Source organism: Petromyzon marinus, chromosome 54 (genome assembly GCF_048934315.1).
Source record: "Petromyzon marinus isolate PM22_M1 ecotype Great Lakes invasive population chromosome 54, UKy_Petmar_22M1.pri1.0, whole genome shotgun sequence".
NCBI lineage: Eukaryota > Metazoa > Chordata > Hyperoartia > Petromyzontiformes > Petromyzontidae > Petromyzon > Petromyzon marinus.
In genome coordinates this window covers 4635070-4653249 of record NC_133720.1, presented here as the reverse complement: position 1 = coordinate 4653249, position 18180 = coordinate 4635070, and the positions used below count along the sequence as shown (strand labels likewise).

The 18180-nt window shown below is 46.3% G+C and overlaps 1 protein-coding gene across 2 annotated transcripts in view; it reads right to left on the bottom strand.

Moving 5' to 3' along the window:
• Positions 1–18180, bottom strand: part of TONSL (tonsoku like, DNA repair protein) — a 104064-nt gene that overhangs the window by 70633 nt on the left and 15251 nt on the right. For both annotated transcript variants that reach the window (XM_076052101.1, XM_032974430.2), the window contains exons 11-15: positions 17283–17502; positions 11571–11632; positions 8986–9075; positions 7774–7846; positions 4558–4721 (exon numbers count right to left, since the gene is read on the bottom strand). In XM_076052101.1, the coding sequence (XP_075908216.1) occupies positions 4558–4721; positions 7774–7846; positions 8986–9075; positions 11571–11632; positions 17283–17502 (609 nt within the window). The remainder of the gene's footprint in view (positions 1–4557; positions 4722–7773; positions 7847–8985; positions 9076–11570; positions 11633–17282; positions 17503–18180) is intronic.

The window sequence follows — 18180 nt, the reverse complement described above, 5'->3', positions numbered from 1 at the left end:
ATATACAACGGGAGTTCCAACAGGTGAACCCTCCAGCCACGAGAGGTCACTGCGCTCATCGCAACGTTAAATCAAATTGCGACTCTTAATGGACACCAACGAGCATGGAAAGCGGTGCTCATCTCCAATAGGAGGCTGCAGGCAGATTCCTGTGAGGGGTATCAGACTGGACAATGCTGAGCTGAGCCGACCCCCCTGACCTGGTTTTGAAGTCATGTCAGGACCACTGCCAACAATGTCAGCTGGCAGATTTAATACGAAGATAAACCGTTTTGTATTTTATTTTGCCAGGTAAGGCCCACTGAGCTATACAGCCCTATAACACCTCACTTGTCACACAGGTCATTACGAGACAATCTTAACGCAGTTTGAATTGCGCGGTACGTTAAAAATCAATTCATGCAAAGACATTCAGTAATACATTTAGTCGCGTCTATACACCCTCAAGGCAATAGACATTTTGGCTACCCAACCCACAGATACTTCACCATCAATAACCGAGAACGTCACTCGTTATTAATTCCTCCACCCATGCTGAGGACTCGGGTCTACCAGTTCTCATCTTCCCTCCCATAGCTATACAAAAAAAAACACAATGTACCTAGTATTGGCTAAACATCCTGAGGCTAAAACTTGACCCGCAAATCGCTCAAATCAGGATGACGCGTCGCAATCATTGCCCCCTACTGTGAAAACTCGGCAGGACCTTCAAACAAAAAATAAGTCTTGAGACTCGGTGACGCTTTGCTTTCCTGTGTAGTTCAAGCGTTTCAAAACATCCTCCAAACACACTGGAGCCACGGTGTTTCCCAAAACAAGTCAAGAGCCACGAAAGCAGCAGCTCAGAAAACCGGTTGACCACATCCTTTCAGATGTTTTTGACAACAGTGCCACCTACAGCCTGACTGGTGGCGGGGTGGGGGGGGGTCTTCTCTCGTATGGCACTGGTGACGCCGATTCTGAGCCGTAACTGAGGGTTACGAGCCGGACCACAGCACTTCCACACCTGGACGGCCCTGTACTCGCACCATTATCTAGACGCAAAATGTGCAGTGAATCTCAGAATGAGCTACTTAACGCAATGGCCTCTGCGCTGACACCAGTGAAGCACACGAAGCGGGCTGGGGAACACTCATTTAAAAACGCTACTCGTGAAATCTATTAAATTATTGCCTTCCTGGACGTTGAGAGCTGGCGACCATGCTGATGATGGTGCAATCAAAATCTCCACAAACCTAAACATCAAATCGTATCATCAGAGTGAACACAAACATCTTCGAATCGAGTTTGAACGCAAACAAGTCTGGTTCCACTTTTGTGAGATGCAGCGACTCCAGCATAGCTCCGCAGATTTAAAATGACAAATGTCGAACTCGTGGATTTCCAGCACTCTGATCTTCTGATAAAACATGCACACCACGTGCTAAGGTTTCAAAGCGAGACATCAATCCACAACATCAAACCACATGAACATGTTACAAGCACAAGGCACATAGATCCATTCCTGCAAAAATCGGGCCACCCTGAGCCTTCTTCTCTATCTCATTGTCATGTAGCAAAAACAAATTACTAACAACATTCATAATTAGTTACTTTTGGTTTAGATTGTCGTGTCGGTACACATTTTTTTTAGCTTTCTTCTCCGGCACCTGACAGAGCCAATCAAATCAAGTTGTCACATCATGGGCAAATGTGCCAATTGATTTGGTTTTCCAGCAGCCAAGAAGAATGTTGAAACGTAAGAAAACACGTTCACAGCAGCTCAGCGCTCGTGTGAATTAGCTCCATGTTCCGCTGGAAATCGGCATTATAACTACACAATCTTAACCCAAAAGCTAAATTTTGTTTTCTTGCTGTGGTTTTCCCACCTGATGTTGATTGCTTGTGTTGCAATCGAAACGTCGTGATTTGTTTTATTTTAATTTTTTTCTAACTACGTGACTTTACCGAAAGAACCAAAGAGTATGGATTACTGCAGTCACGAAAGCTTCAAATCAAGATTTAACGAATAATGAATCGTATTTGTAGCCATGAAAGCCAACGTATACAATTAGATTATTAACAAATAATTACATTTTGTTTTTAAAGCGTTTTGACATCCCATTGCAATTTGAATGCCTGCTCTCCATGCTGTATGGGTCGTGGTAGTTGTGTGACCATACTTCACCACGCTGGCCAGTGCATGTTGGTGATGGGGAACCCTAGTAACAGTTTTAAATACCACACGCCACTGATGTCAGCCATGGTCTGAAATCGAACCTAGGTCGGCAAGTTCGTAGTTCAGTGGTTCAATTGCAAAAATGTGCGTTTATATTGTATAGACTAAACTGTGATAATACCTATCAGCTTCAATACGGGGGGGGGGAGGAAAGGTACACTGCTTGATAACAAGCATTGGACACTCTAGCGCCACGGGAAAAAAAAAACATCTTGTGCTTTGTTAGAACACAAAAGTCAAAAATGTATACAACACGAGCTGCAACTTGGAGATTCCTGATGGTACCAGCAGAGAATTCTCAAAATAATTTCAATGCCATTTCCATAAAATGAAGTTGAAGTCATCTGGTTTGTCTATGTTGCTCCCTCATTCACTTATTGCATTGCACTGCAAAGACATTTCCAAAGGTGGAACAATCTGTCCTTTCCACTTTTTGAAATGGTACCAGCATTTTTGTTCCATCGATTTATGCCAACATGGATACCCTGCTCACAACTACTCATCTACGCAACAAAACACTAGATTTCCAATTATATTACTTGTTGACGGCAGAATACGTGATTTTGAGACAATGGAGGGGCATCGTGTACCCATTGTGTGCGTGAACAAACCACTGCTGGAAATTTTTATCCAGATGGCCAACCGGCTAACATTATTGTGTTGTTTTCTTATTTTTATCCATTCTAAAACACTCGTCTGCCGAGCATTACTTATCTTTTACACCAACAGCGCATAACACTTTTTTTTTACAATCGTTGTCAAGTTGGACAAGTCATGGAAGTCGCATTACAACTAAGTTTACAACATGCTCTGTGCGAATTGATCAATTCATTAACATCTTACAATGTATATGCTCTTATGGTCTTTTGAAATAAACCAACAAAAGACATGCACTTACATTTACAAGCTCACAGAGAAACACGTTACACGGAGCCTCTGAATCCTCATTATTACAACCATCTTGATCTTCAAAATATTGGTTTTGCACCTGCCATAATCACGTACATATTTACGGTGGTACTTCGTTGAAGGCACTTTCAAGCAAATTCATCATATAAACGAATTTAGATATGCCAAAATAACACGCGTGTATCGCATAGGTTTAACAAAGTAAAAAAAAAATCTGTGTTAAAAAAAAACCACGTGAAATTTAATTCCATTCAGACATATCCTTAATTGTTTAACACTATGCCACTCAGCCGGCATGTAACATAACATACATTTAAAATTAATTGCTTTGCTCAACATCACAAATAATTTGAAAGAATGAATTGTTTTTAACATATAGAAATGATATGTATACACGTCATGTTTAGGTTAAGTGACCCCCGAATCGTGACCTCCTAATCGTGACGATTAATTAAATAACTTAAAAGGCTTGAAACAATACAAACAGCTACTTCATTACGTGCTAAATGAGAAACACATGAAGGTGTGCAAAGTGCTCCGACACGCAATCGTTGAGCGAGTACATTAAATCTACATGACCAATTCACGCGGCTCCAGCTGGACTACTTATTAATAAATAAAATGTACACTTCCCATAAACCACAACAAGGCCTTCTGGGAGTGCATAATTTCAGCAAAAAATGATTCAACACAAGCAAACCGTTTATGGTTTCGACATGCACTGTCTCATCAGCAGTGTGACGCCTGCTTGAACCAATGCTGGTGAACGGCCAGATATGATATAGTCAACAATCTGGAGGTTCATCTTTGACGATCAACGTAATAGCGGTCCTGACCTACCGTAAAAGTTCTCTACTACTGAAACTTTTCGCTGCTTTATTGTCATAACTTCTTTGTGCAATAGTAGTTATGACAAATCTCGGCTTATGAAATTGTGCAAGGCCGAATGCTCCAGCACTAATGCTCCAGCCCTGCAGCGTGTGCAGCACTCCGACTGGCACAGTTGGCTACGGTATGGTGCGGAAGAAGTTCGACAACAACACCCGTCATTCGCCACTAAGCGGCGGTGACATCACCACGGCGCCTGTGCCAGGCCAGGTGCACTTTGAGGCCAAGTGTCGAAGGCTCCCTGGCAGGAGTTCACGGGACACACCCGGATGCCATGGGTTGATTGACCGAGATGACCGTAGATGCACCAGCCGTGCCACCTACCGTGCCAACCTGCTGCATTTTAGCCACCCGGCGCTCCGCTCATTGTTGAGCGTCGCTTCTCTGCCCTCCGTTGTTGCTGGAGGGCGACTGCCTCCAAATGACCAGTAACTTCCTTCACGAGCCTCCCTCCATACGTCAACATGCACACGTACATGCACAAGCACAGCCACCACGAGCCCTCCCTCGTGGCCACTGTGTGCACCGTCCTCCTCCCCTACCGCTTTGTTCTTGACGGTGACGGAGGCACCGCGCTGCAGGAGCAGCTTTGCGATGCCGAAGTTTCCGGCTACGATGGCGTCGTGCAGTGGCGTGATGCCGTCGCACTTGGGTCCTCCGGGATCACTGATCAGTGCGCCATGATCAAGCAGATACTCCACTATGTCTGCAAGAGAGAGGAGCGTAAACACAAAGTAAAAAAATACAAATACCTCCCCCATTTAGCCTTAACAGACCTGTAGGGGCAAGTGATCTTAGCGAGCACCTATGAAGGCCGGCACGGCACACGAGGGGGTGGGTGGCCAGCAGCACACCCGGCCGCCTTTGTCGTGGCGATGTTTACACATCAGGTACTAATTTGAGAGCAAGTCAAGCGAGGGGAGACCCGGGACCGGTTCAGATAATCGTTACTGTATTGGCCGTGAGTGGGAATCAAACCCGGATTGCCGGGTTCGTTGCGCAGTGCGCTAACCGCTACGTTACCGCTCCCCAGAACAGGCATACACAAACATACACACCAACAGGCATGTGCCGAGCTGATTGGCCATCTGGTAAGAGCCTCTTCACAACACTTCGGAGACGAATATTTCTCCCTCCACCTACTCTGATGGCTTCATTATAAGTTACCCAAAGCATAAAGCATTCCTCTTCGGAGTGTGTGTTGTCAGGAACGCCACTCTTGGCTATCAGGGCAGATTAACTCACACATTGTCAGCTACATCTCACCGAATTATAATTTAAAAAATAAAAGTCAATATTTGCGGCCCTTTGTTAATCCACTGCTGAATGAAGCCTTCTCCACTTCGCATCGGTTAAAGGGGGTTGTGTGACTATACTTAGTCATATTTCATCAGCACAGGATGGCGAAGGGGAGGGTCCAAGACCGAGTTCAGATATCACTTGCCACTGATGTGAGCTGTGGTTGGGAAATGAACAGAGGCTGCCAAGCTTATGGCCCAGTGCGCTAACCCCGGCGTCACCACTCTCCAAACCAGTTACAAATGACGTGAATCATTCACATACAGTACAACACTAATTTCGAATTGTACCACTTCGTTATGACAGAATGTCAGAGGGGTGGCAGAGTGGTGGCACGATGGTTAGCGCTGTGAACACAGTGACGTACGTTAGATTCTCGGCCATGGCTAATATCAGTGGCGAGTGATATTGGAACTGTTTCAGCAAGTTTTTTTATTATGTTTATATTTACTTATTCCATATGAATCCTAATCGTGCTAATGACATTATGCTATGAGTTGAAGAATCCATTCACAAAATTTTAAGAGCTGTGTGTCAGAAGAGACGTAAATTTCATATTACACACTGTTCCAAGATGCATTGTCAAGTATCAGAATTTTTACTTATCCTGGAGAAACCTGATGAGCAATGCAGCTTTTTTTCACAGATACAGTGAGGGAAAAAAGTATTTAATCCCCTGCTGATTTTGTACGTTTGCCCACTGACAAAGCAATGATCAATCTATAATTTGAATGGTAGGTTTATTTGAACAGTGAGAGACAGAATAATAACAAAAATCCAGAAAAACGCATGTCAAAAATGGTATAAATTGATTTGCATATTAATGAGGGAAATAAGTATTTGACCCCTCTGCAAAACATGACTTAGTACTTGGTGGCAAAACCCTTGTTGGCAATCACAGAGGTCAGACGTTTCTTGTAGTTGGCCACCAGGTTTGCACACATCTCAGGAGGGAATTTGTCCCACTCCTCTCTGCAGATCTTCTCCAAGTCATTAAGGTTTCGAGGCTGACGTTTGGCAACTCGAACCTTCAGCCCCCTCCACAGATTTTATATGGGATTAAGGTCTGGAGACTGGCTAGGCCACTCCAGGACCTTAATGTGCTTCTTCTTGAGCCACTCCTTTGTTGCCTTGGCCGTGTGTTTTGGGTCATTGTCATGCTGGAATACCCATCCACGACCCATTTTCAATGCCCTGGCTGATAGAAGGAGGTTCTCACCCAAGATTTGACGGTACATGGCCCCGTCCATCGTCCCTTTGATGCGGTGAAGTTGTACTGTCCCCTTAGCAGAAAAACACCCCCAAAGAATAATGTTTCCACCTCCATGTTTGACGGTGGGGATGGTGTTCTTGGGGTCATAGGCAGCATTCCACCCCCTCCAAACACATCGAGTTGAGTTGATGCCAAAGAGCTCCATTTTGGTCTCATCTGACCACAACACTTTCACCCAGTTGTCCTCTGAATCATTCAGATGTTCATTGGCAAACCTCAGACGGGCATGTATATGTGCTTTCTTGAGCAGGGGGAGCTTGTGTGCGCTGCAGGATTTCAGTCCTTCATGGCGTAGTGTGTTACCAATTGTTTTCTTGGTGACTATGGTCCCAGCTGCCTTGAGATCATTGACAAGATCCTCCCGTGTAGTTCTGGGCTGATTCCTCACCGTTCTCATGATCATTGCAACTCCACGAGGTGAGATCTTGCATGGAGCCCCAGGCCGAGGGAGACTGACAGTTCTTTTGTGTTTCTTCCATTTGTGAATAATCGCACCAACTGTTGTCACCTTCTCACCAAGCTGCTTGGCAATGGTCTTGTAGCCCATTCCAGCCTTGTATAGGTCTACAATCTTGTCCCTGACATCCTTGGAGAGCTCTTTGGTCTTGGCCATGGTGGAGAGTTTGGAATATGATTGATTGCTTCTGTGGACAGGTGTCTTTTATACAGGTAACAAGCTGAGATTAGGAGCACTCCCTTTAAGAGTGTGCTCCTAATCTCAGTTCGTTACCTGTATAAAAGATACCTGGGAGCCAGAAACCTTTCTGATTGAGAGGGGGTCAAATACTTATTTCCCTCATTAAAATGCAAATCAATTTATAACATTTTTGACATGCGTTTTTCTGGATTTTTTGTCGTTATTCTGTCTCTCACTGTTCAAATAAACCTACCATTAAATTATAGAATGATCATTTCTTTGTCAGTGGGCAAACGTACAAAATCAACAGGGGATCAAATACTTTTTTCCCTCACTGTATTCCAGCAAAAGTAGATCTGAAAATATATTTAGAATTGCAGCCACTGGGTGACGAGTCTGGGAGGATCAACTCCCCTACACTTGAGAACCCAGTTCGATCATGTGTGGCCACGCCGATTCGAACCCAGGTTTTCAACAGTGCCAGCTCGGTTGTCTTTGGCCTCTGAGGCAGCAGGCCCACCTTACGAGTTTCTGGCTCCCAACACCCACCTTGGTGGTTGTGGTTGCACGCTTCGTGAAGAGGCAGCCAGCCACAGTAGTCTCTGGGGTTTGGAGGGTGACCCTGCAAAGACAAAGATCCCCCGTGTAGCATTGACAGACTGTTGGGACAAGTGCTGTTAGTGAGTAGCACCAATTAAGGCCGGCACGGCACACGAGGGGGGTGGGGTAGCCAACACCACGCCCGCCACCTTTGTCTCCCCAGTGGCGATGTTTACTACACACTGCACCAGGTACTCGTTTGAAGCTGAGTTGACACTGGTGTTGGCTGTGAGCGGGAATCGAACTCGGGTCGCCGGGTTTGTAGTGCTCACACACACATATATATACATACACACACACCTGTCGTGAAGTAAAAAAAAATCTCACGCAATTTAAAATAAACATAGGAAACGTATGAACAAAAAGGTAATCAGTTATTTTCTTAAACGTATATATTTAATTGGTTTTTTACTTCCCACGTGTGGTGACACATCTGTCAGGCAGTGAGTTGGAGGTGGAGTTGGTGGATCATGCTAGAAGGATGCGAGTGGAAGAAAGCTACCTGCGAGGGCAGTGAGGTGTCTGCAGGCAGTACAACAAGTAGGTTTCTAACCGCGATCTATAGAACATTTTAGAGTTCTTCCCTTGTACGTGAGTTCTCATAAAATCTCCGGTTTCCCCCCAAACACCAAAATAAGCAAAACAGAATTGAACAATTGTCCCAACCAGCACCCTTCTAAAGAACTGTGCAACATCCTGAGGATTTCATGGGTAAAGAAAGATTATAACGTTAATATCATTGCATTATTGAAACATGAGCGTGATATTATCGTGTCAACTGTAAATGCCTACGACTTAAGTTCACGAAAATAGTCTCAAGAGAAAAAACACGTAACGTTTCTTTAATCACCAAAGTTCTTAAATGATTGAAATGACAATCATTTACCCAGAAAATTATCAATGTGTCTCAAGACATATTTCAGGAGAACTGATGCATTTGTACGTTTGGCCAATTCCATTCTTGAGCGTTGGGCATGTGGAAATGTGTTATTCATATATACAAATATTCATAAATATTTTATAGATTTAAAACTCATTTTTTTATAACTGCTTATTGTGTTTCGTTTGTCGTCCTTCCCCCGAACCTCCGATTAGGATGGCTGGCCACGAACGGTGCGAAAAAATAACTTTAACACACACACATATCCCATAGACTCCCACCTTCTCAATGAGGATTTTCACAAGCCTGAGGTTACCCTCAATACAGGCTCGGTGCAGTGCAGTCTCCCCTTTCTCGTTGCGTTTATTCCACTGTGCGCACACACACACAGACAAGAACAGACACATATGTACATACAAAAGACAAGGATACCCTGTATAGCCTTAACAGACTGGAGGCGCAAGAGCTGTTGGTTAGTAAGTGGGGCCTATGAAGGCTGGCATGGCACGTGAGGCGGTGGGTGGCCAGCACCATGCCCGGCTGCCTTTGTCTCCCCAGTCGCGATGTTTACACACCGTACCAGGTACTCGTTTTGAGGCTGAGTCGACCTAGGGGATGCCCAGAACCGGTTCAGATAATCGTCACTGGTGTTGACTGTGAGCGGGAATCAAACTCGGGTCACCGGGTTCATAGCATACACACACACGCACATAGATGCGGCGAGTGAACCGCTATCGATTTATTTTCCTTCCCAATTTTATCCAATTGCACCATCATTGTATCATGTCATGAGCGCTTTGTGTTGGAGAATGGCCCGCACGAGACAATATCCAATAACATACTTTGAATGGCCCTTTCAAATGACCACACCAGAGAAGACCACTTCCCCACCAGGTGCCCTGCTCTATAGACGACAAAGATAGTCATCGCACACAAAGTGCTAGACAACAAATGAACCACAATGCAGGGAGACTCCTCTACTCACGAACATTCGACTTACGAACTTTCAGAGATACGAACAAACCTGTCCGTATGTCCAGTTGCCTGTTCGGACCGAGAGGCGTAAGGTCAACTGCCGCATAATAGATGGCGGTGGTGGCGTCTACAACTGCAGAATGTGAAGAACCAGTGGAATCTACAGGAGATTATACACATTTGAAAGCCATTCCCCGTGTTTAGTGTACATGCCGTAGAACAGCAGTCCCCAACCTTTTTGGCACCAGGGACCGGTTTCGTGGGAAACAATTTTTTTATGGACCGGGGGGGGTTTCATCATTGGGCCTTTCCTCCTTTTCAAAGAAGCTCTCCAGCGACGTTTGTTTTTTACTCATTTTGGCTGGGGTTAGCTTGTGGGCTTACCAACACCACGTGATTAAGACAAGTGCGCAGTGCAAGAAAAGAGGCGCGGACGGAAGTGGCAAATAATAAAATAATGGGGGCGGGCTACGTGCGGACTCACCGCTCTCACCTCCTGCTGTGCGGCCCGGTTCCTAACAGGCCACGGACCGGTACCGGTCCGCGGCCCGGGGGTTGGGGACCCCTACCGTAGAACATGTTTGGAATCGACAGGAGTAAAGTTGGACGCAAGAACAAATCGACTTACGAACAAACCTCTGGAACCTAACTCGTTCGTAAGTAGAGGAGTCCCTGTACCTTAATGATCTCATCAAGGGCATAAACCATCATCGGGCAAACTCCGGTTATCCGTGCAGCAGCGGCTTTTGGCTCAGCCATCGAACAAAGACGGCCACCACATCTGAAACGTTATTCCTTCCAATATATTCGGAAGCCACTGGAGCTGTGCACTTTTAAATCTAGATCGAAAACTCATTATTTAGAACTGCTTTTTGCGTTTAGTTTTCTTGTCCCTTCCCCCGCACCTCCAATTAGCACGATTGGCTACGCACGGTGTGAAAAAAAGTTCAACATACATACGCACATACGTGTCCATCACATCGCAGTTGAATCAGAATTGAACGAGGCTTCTTTATTCTCAGACCCGGATAATTTGACGAATTGTGTATATCCAAACATAAGGCCTTTGTGCAGTAATTGATGACTCGGACTTGCTCCATTTGAGGACCAGGATAAATCATGCCGTGTGCTCCGCTGATTCAAACCAAAGGGTGTCAGTGTTCTCACTTCGCTGAACAAAGCATCTTGTTGACTCCTGCGTCACCTGTTCAACGTGACTAGAACCGAATGTTACGTACCCCTATGATAGGCATTATTGCGCAACTCTCAACATAGGAAGAGTTGTGCAATAACGGCATTACAATGATGTACTCCTTCTGTTTTTTTTGTATTGTTGGTTGTTGCAACTTGCCCGACCCACCCCATACTGGACATCTGTGAAAAAGAGATTCATAGCCCATCGGATTCCTCCAGGATAAATAATTATTCTCATAACGAGAGTTTGATGGTGAAGGGGTTAAGCTTCAAGTAGTTTGTGTGAAAAGTTCTTGCAGTTTGTTAACTCCTCCGCATTTCGACTAACTTAATACATCTGTGAAATACTGAACATCAGTCAAACAAAGATCTTTATAGCTCATCGGATTCCTCTAGTATAAGTAAATATTGTGATTCTGAAGTTCAAGCTGTTAGGATTGCTGATTAAAATCGCTGGGAAACCAACAGTAAAATAACTTGCGCTCATGTTTTATGCACTTTTCTCATTGCACGTTTTTATTTACGGATGAGACAAATAACACAGTAAACGAACGCTGTCACCCACAAAGTTGTGGATAAAGCATCTCGAATTAGCACGGCGGGTTACGTACGCTGCGAGATCAACATACATACATACATACAACAAACCCAGAATCAATAAATTAACGACGAATTAAGGACCGTAGGTGTAACTGACCTGGGCAGATTTGCGCTTGCCAGACACCACCTTATCATATCCCTCCAAGTCCTCTTCTTCTTCTGCAAAGGAAGGTGGATGAAGAGAGTCAAAGCGAGTTCCTGCTCAAATGAGTACAGAGGCGGTGCACTCATCTATTCATAATTAAGGTTTTTTGGGTTATATTGCATATAAATGTCATAACCCACAACCCGACAGCCAGTAAAGTTCGTCACGTAAACAATGCACCAATTAGTTACTACTTCAGCCCACCGGTGTGTTGGAGAGTAAATCCACAACATTTACAATTTGAATATTGTTTATAGTCCAGAGCCAGCGGTGGAAATTTCACTTTCCTATGGTGGGTGGCAGACTCTTATCCATAGGACAACCACTGTTGAAATCCTCACAAAGTTCTGTTAAGTTTGTGAACCCGGGAGTGATTATAATTACTTGCCGAGTAAACCCCAATTCAGGATTTGACTGTGGCCTAGAAGACCTGAAGCTTCGTGCGGAGCGACATACTAGGTAGCTTCTACACAGCATTACGCAACCAATGAAAAGATAATGCCGCTCGACTCATTCGAAACGAGACCTCTGCTGTCAAACCGGAGCCGGTCATGAGCACACTGCCCTGGTATGGGAAACTCTCCAATCTCTCCACAACTGCCCCATCTCCGATTGGGAGTTGTGGGGGTGGAGTGTCCGATGGTACAAAATACCCAGGCAGGTGCTTAGTTTTGGTTCAGCAGCAGCGCCTCCAACTCCTCTGAGTGAGCAGCAATTACCAGATCATCGGCATACATAACATGGTTGAGCAACAGGGAGCCATCTCTTGACCGCACCCAGGCGTCGATCAGCCTCCCATTGTATCTGTACCAGATGGAAATTCCTCCGGTACAGCTATTGAAGGCTTCACGAACTACGTGGTCAAAATAGATGTTAAATAATGTGGGAGCCAGAGGACATCCCTGTCGCACCCCAAGGTGAACAGGCAATGGCTCCGACTCCTGCTCACGTAGTTTTACCCGGACCCGCTTACCATCATGAAGGTCCTTAATGATCGTGAGCAGAGGGTCAGGGATTCCAAAAGCACGAAGAACAATCCAGAGCCCAGGCCTACTGATAGTATCATAGGCCTTGACCAGGTCAATAAAGCAGAGATGTAGGTCTCGTTAGAATTCCCTACACCTCTGCTGTAGCAGACGGACAGAAAATATGGCATCTGTGCAGGACCGCCCTTTCCTGAAACCGCATTGGGGCGCCGCAAGCCTCTCCTCAGTGTGCCTGGCAAGGCGATGTTGAATAATCCTTCCCAGGACCTTTTCCAGCACACTGAGGAATGAGATGCCCCTGTAGTTGTTACAGTTCTAGCTTTGAAGCTTTCGTGACTGCAAGGATCCATACTCTTTGGTTCTATTCGGTAAAGTCACGTAGGTGTCAAAGCACCTTAATTCCTCTCACACAGCTTAAAGGTGCACTGCCGCGTGCTACACCTTTCATCATGCTAAGTCCGCCAATCAAATGCTAATTTTTTTATGCTAATTCCTTTGTCGAGGCACCTTAATCCCTCTCACACAGCTTAACGGTCGCAGTCTGAGCTTGGCTCTGTTTCACTCCAGCGCAGTCTTCGAGACAGGCTGGTCCTTCACCTGATGAAGGCCGCTTGTGTTGTGGCCGAAACGTCGTGATTTTTGTTGTTTTATTTTTTTACCTACGTGACTTTACCGAATAGAACCAAAGAGTTGTTAGTCTTAAACAGGGGGACCACCAGGTCATCCTTCCAATCCTGCGGAACCCGTCCAGTGGTCCAGACTGTTGTTATGATGTCACGTAAGATAGTTTGTGCACAAACGCCATCCTCCCTCAGCATTTCGCTTGGGAAATCATCTCTGTCCAGTGCCTTTCCTGGTCTCAGACACTGGATCGCCTTCAGTACTTCGTCAACAGATGACACCTCAGCCAGCCACTCACAGGGGGTGACTTCTTCTTCCAATATTTGAGGCACCGCAGCCTCAGCAGGGTCATCCCCACTTTGTGCCACGATGCTTTCCAGGCCAAGGGATTTCCCCTCCCCCAGGAACTCACAGAAATGCTCACCAAATCTGCAAACCTGTTCCTGGGGGTCGGAGATTGGATCACCGTTCTTTCCCCTTATGATGGTAATAGGTGTGGCGCTGCAGGTTACTATTTTGATGGAGTTAAAGAGCAATTTGTGAACGCGGACCATTGAGGCAGACTTCATCTCCTCAGCAACCCAGGACCACCACCCATCCTTGCAGCGCCTCACGGCTCTCCGAACCTCCAAGCGAAGGCTGCGGTAAGCATCCTCATTCTCTGACGTGGGATGCTGTAGACGACGAGAGTGGGCCTGTCGCTTTTTCTCAGCCAGCCTGAACACCTCCTCTGTCAGCCAGGGTCTCTGGGGAGGTCTGGACCGTGTACCCAAAGCAGCCATTGAAGCTGCATGAGCCACAGTCCTAAAACTCGCCCATTTCCCCTCGACATCAGGATGAGTGGGGGACGATGCCAAACCCAGCCACAAGCAATGATGAAATCCTCGCTTGCAACTTTCATCAGCTCGCTGAGACCATGCCACTATGGGTTTGAATGGGGTCCTGGGTGTATACCCACCACCGGAGTGGAAGACGGGCAGACACATCTTGCAGATGACAAGTCGATGGTCAGTGGGCAGATCAGCTCCATGGTAGGTCCTGGTGTCAAGGACATGGGGCCACATCCGCTGTTCCGTCACTATGTAGTCCAGTAGATGTTCTTTCTTGGACCCGGCATGCATCCATGATGTTGTGTGGATGCGCCGATGCCAGAATAGCATGTTGGTAATTACAAGCCCATGGGCTGCACAAAAATCCAGCCTCCTACCGTTGTTATTGAGCTGATCTGGCCCATGCCTTCCAATCACTCCAAAGCAGGTGCCAGCATCATGACCAACTCGGGCATTGAAGACACCCAACAAGATTACTCTATCCCGAGGGGCCACTTTAGCTAGCACTTGTGACAGGAGGTCAAAAAAGGCATCTGACTCATCGGCCTTGCCTGCATCCCTCCACTGATGTTTGTCTTCGGTGGGGGCATAAGTAACCACGACCACTCTGGTTGATGGGACGGCAAGCCCAAAGAAGCCAGGGGCTTACAGCTTCTCACACCTCACCGCCATGTTCCCACGCCCCCTTCATTCTTTTGTTCAGAAGAGCCACTCCCTGTTGTTTGGCAGTCTCCTGCCGAGTAGAGGACTGTCCACCTATCATTGTGGCAGGAGCCAGAGCCGGTCCACCGGACCTCCTGAATACCACAGAGATCCAGGCGGTACAGGTGAAGCTCCCGACAGAGGAGTGGCAGCCTCTCCTCCGCAGTGAGCATTCGAACATTCCCCGTGGCCACCCGTAGTGGTTTGTTGTTGTTTTTGGAGGAGCCTCTGGCATAAGTTTAATTAAAGTTGTGGTAATTAATTGAAGGTGGAGGGGTTAAAGCAGTCCCTAGCACCCATCCAGAGCCCCCATTTGGCCGCTGTGATGGTTACAAACGCCATGCGGGGAATGGCCAATCTAAATTGGCCCTCCCCCCCACGGCATTGCCCACCACGGCGTTGCCGTCCGGCACCAACGAGGAGCAAGGGGGTTTTAAATTTTGATTTAAAGCTTTCGTGACTGCAGTAATTCATATTCTTAGTTCTTTCGGTAAAGTCACGTTGAAGGGAAACAACAAAATAATAATATATATAAAACAATAAAAATTCTCACGACGTTTCGACCAGAACACAAAAGAGATCCCACCAACAGCCTCGTCACACAAACCAACAAAATAATTTCTGATTCAACCGCATTAATTGATCAATCTAAACAGTTTTCGTTGAAACCTTCTGCTGCCAGGCCACCAAGATTATACGGCTTACCAAAAATACATAAAGTAGATACACCCCTTCATCCCATCGTCTCTACTATCAACTCCCCCACCTACAAACTAGCTCGTTTTTTGTCTGAAATCCTGCGTCCTTTCACTGGAAAAACCATCTCTGTGGTACAAAATGCTACTCACCTGGTATCGACAATCAAGGGTATTTCCCTGTCCCCAGACGACCTGCTTGTCAGTTTTGATGTAGTTTCCTTATTCACCAAGGTTCCTGTACCTGACACCATTGCAATCATTGAAGACTTGGTTCATCAAGGACTAAACACTGAGGTACCCCCCCTGGTGAGACACTGTTTAACCAATACATATTTCACTTGGAATGGAACTTTCTACAAACAAACTGAGGGCACCGCAATGGGCTCCCCCCTTTCTCCGGTTATAGCTAACATTTTCATGGAGAAATTTGAGACTGACGCCATCCAGACTGCCACTCTGCGCCCAACCTTATGGAAGAGGTACGTGGATGACACTTTTGTCATCTGGCCACATGGCCGGCCTGCTCTAGACCAATTCTTCGACCACATCAATTCCATACACCCAGCCATCAGATTTACCATGGAAGTCGAAATAGATGGCAAGCTACCTTTTTTGGATGTCCTAATTAAAAAGAGACCTGATGGTTCAATGAGCCACTCTGTCTACAGGAAAGCTACCCATACGGATGCTTATCTGAAACCGGATTCCCACCACCATCCATCACAGAAGAATTCTCTCATCAAGACTCTGTATCATAGAGCCCAATGCATATCCGACCAGGAACACATAGGCAGTGAACTCAAGCACGTACACCAAGCTCTTAAGGCTAATGGTTACTCCGACTATACAATCCGCAAAGCTATCACTCAAACCATGAAGAAGGACCCTCTTGAGGAGCCTTTCAAAACCATCACTTTACCCTACATTGCGGGGATCACAAAAAAGATCTCCAAAATCTTGAATAAACACAAGATCCAGGTCCGTTTCAACACATTACATAAAATCCGTGATCTGGTTCCGTCTGTAAAAGATATGATTCCGGACATACAATACCCTGGTGTCTACAAACTAAGTTGCCTCTGTGGTAGTAGTTACATTGGAGAAACCAAACGCCATGTCTCGGACCGCATTCGTGAACACAAAGCAGACCTTAAACACGGTAGGACCAACACCTCGGCCGTGGCAGATCATTGTTATAATTCAGTAGGCTCACATGCCATTGACTTTTCCAAGACAGAGGTTTTTTGTAAGCCATCTGGCTACCATGAGAGATTCGTTCATGAGGCTATCCACATATACAAGCACAGAGACAATTTCAACTGAGAAGATGGATTCTATCTTAGCAATCATTGGAAAGATTTGATAAACCATTTCAGGTCTTAATTGATTGTTCACGCTTACAGTGGCTTTCAGACAGCATACATAAAAAAAAAATCGTCTCCCCCCTCCTTTCAGAATATAGATGGACTAGTCCTAAATAAACTGCCAAATCGCTGCGCGTGGCGCTAACGTTTTTTTATAAATAAATAAATGCACCGTTTAAAAATACATTTATGCAAACCAACACACCTGAAGATGACCGCTTGTGTTATGGTCGAAACGTCGTGAGAATTTTTATTGTTTTATATATATTATTTTGTTGTTTCCCTTCAACGTGACTTTACCGAAAGAACTAAGAATATGAATAGGTAGGGGGTTGTTTTTGCCAGACAGTGGTATAATAACACGCGAGCACACGAGCACGTGGCGCGCGAATTCGTAGTCGCTCGAGAGTAAGACCGCGGGTAGACAGGACGCAGCGTGTGCACGCGCGTCTGCAGCACGCACCCGACTCGGAGAGGTCCACGTCGCTCTCGGCAATCGGCTCCGAGTTTTCGGCCTCCTCCGCCGAGTCGCTGTCGGCGTCGCTCTCCGAGGCCGCGCCGTCGCCGTGCCCTTCCCCCAGCTGGCGCAGCTCGGCTGCTGCTGCCGCCGCTGCTCCCGCTGCTCCGCTCTCGTCGCTGCCAAACTTCTCTTGTGCCGCCAGCAGCAGCTTCAACACCTTCACCTGCCGACAGCACGGACGTCGCATCACGATGTGCTGCGCGCGTAATGACTCGCTCCCCCCTCGTCGTTCAACGGATCGTAACTCTCGAACCGGACCGCAGTTAAGCTTTTCTTGCATCCACGCTTGCACGCATTCGCAGTGCCTCCTTACTCAGAACCAGAATATTGAATTATGCTGGAGGAATCCTGGGCTCGCTAGAACCCGAACGCAACCCACACAATCCCTTACGCGGCTCGCCTGGCTTCCCGTGTCAGTGCGGTACAAAATTACAAAGAATGTGTATGTATGTTGAACTTCTTTCACACCGTACGTAGCCAACCGTGCTAATAGAATGTGGGCACTCCTCGAGGAGGGCAAACGGAGGCTTCAGGGCAACACACAATGGTGACTGGATCCAGCATTGATTATAACGGTAGCGCTGGTGATGATGAGGTGGTTACGATTGTGGTGGTGACAGTCGATACGATAGCATTTAACGAGATACAGTGGGGTCCCTCGGTTTATGATGCCATCGATTAATTATATTTAGATTAACGATCCGCTTCCAGTAGGGTACCATTGTCTCTATTAACAACACATTTTCGCTTAACGATATGTTTACATTATCACGCGGCCGCTAATTTCGGCGAATCGGAGCGCTCCTAAGTGGATTCAGCAGACATCAGCCAATCAGCGACG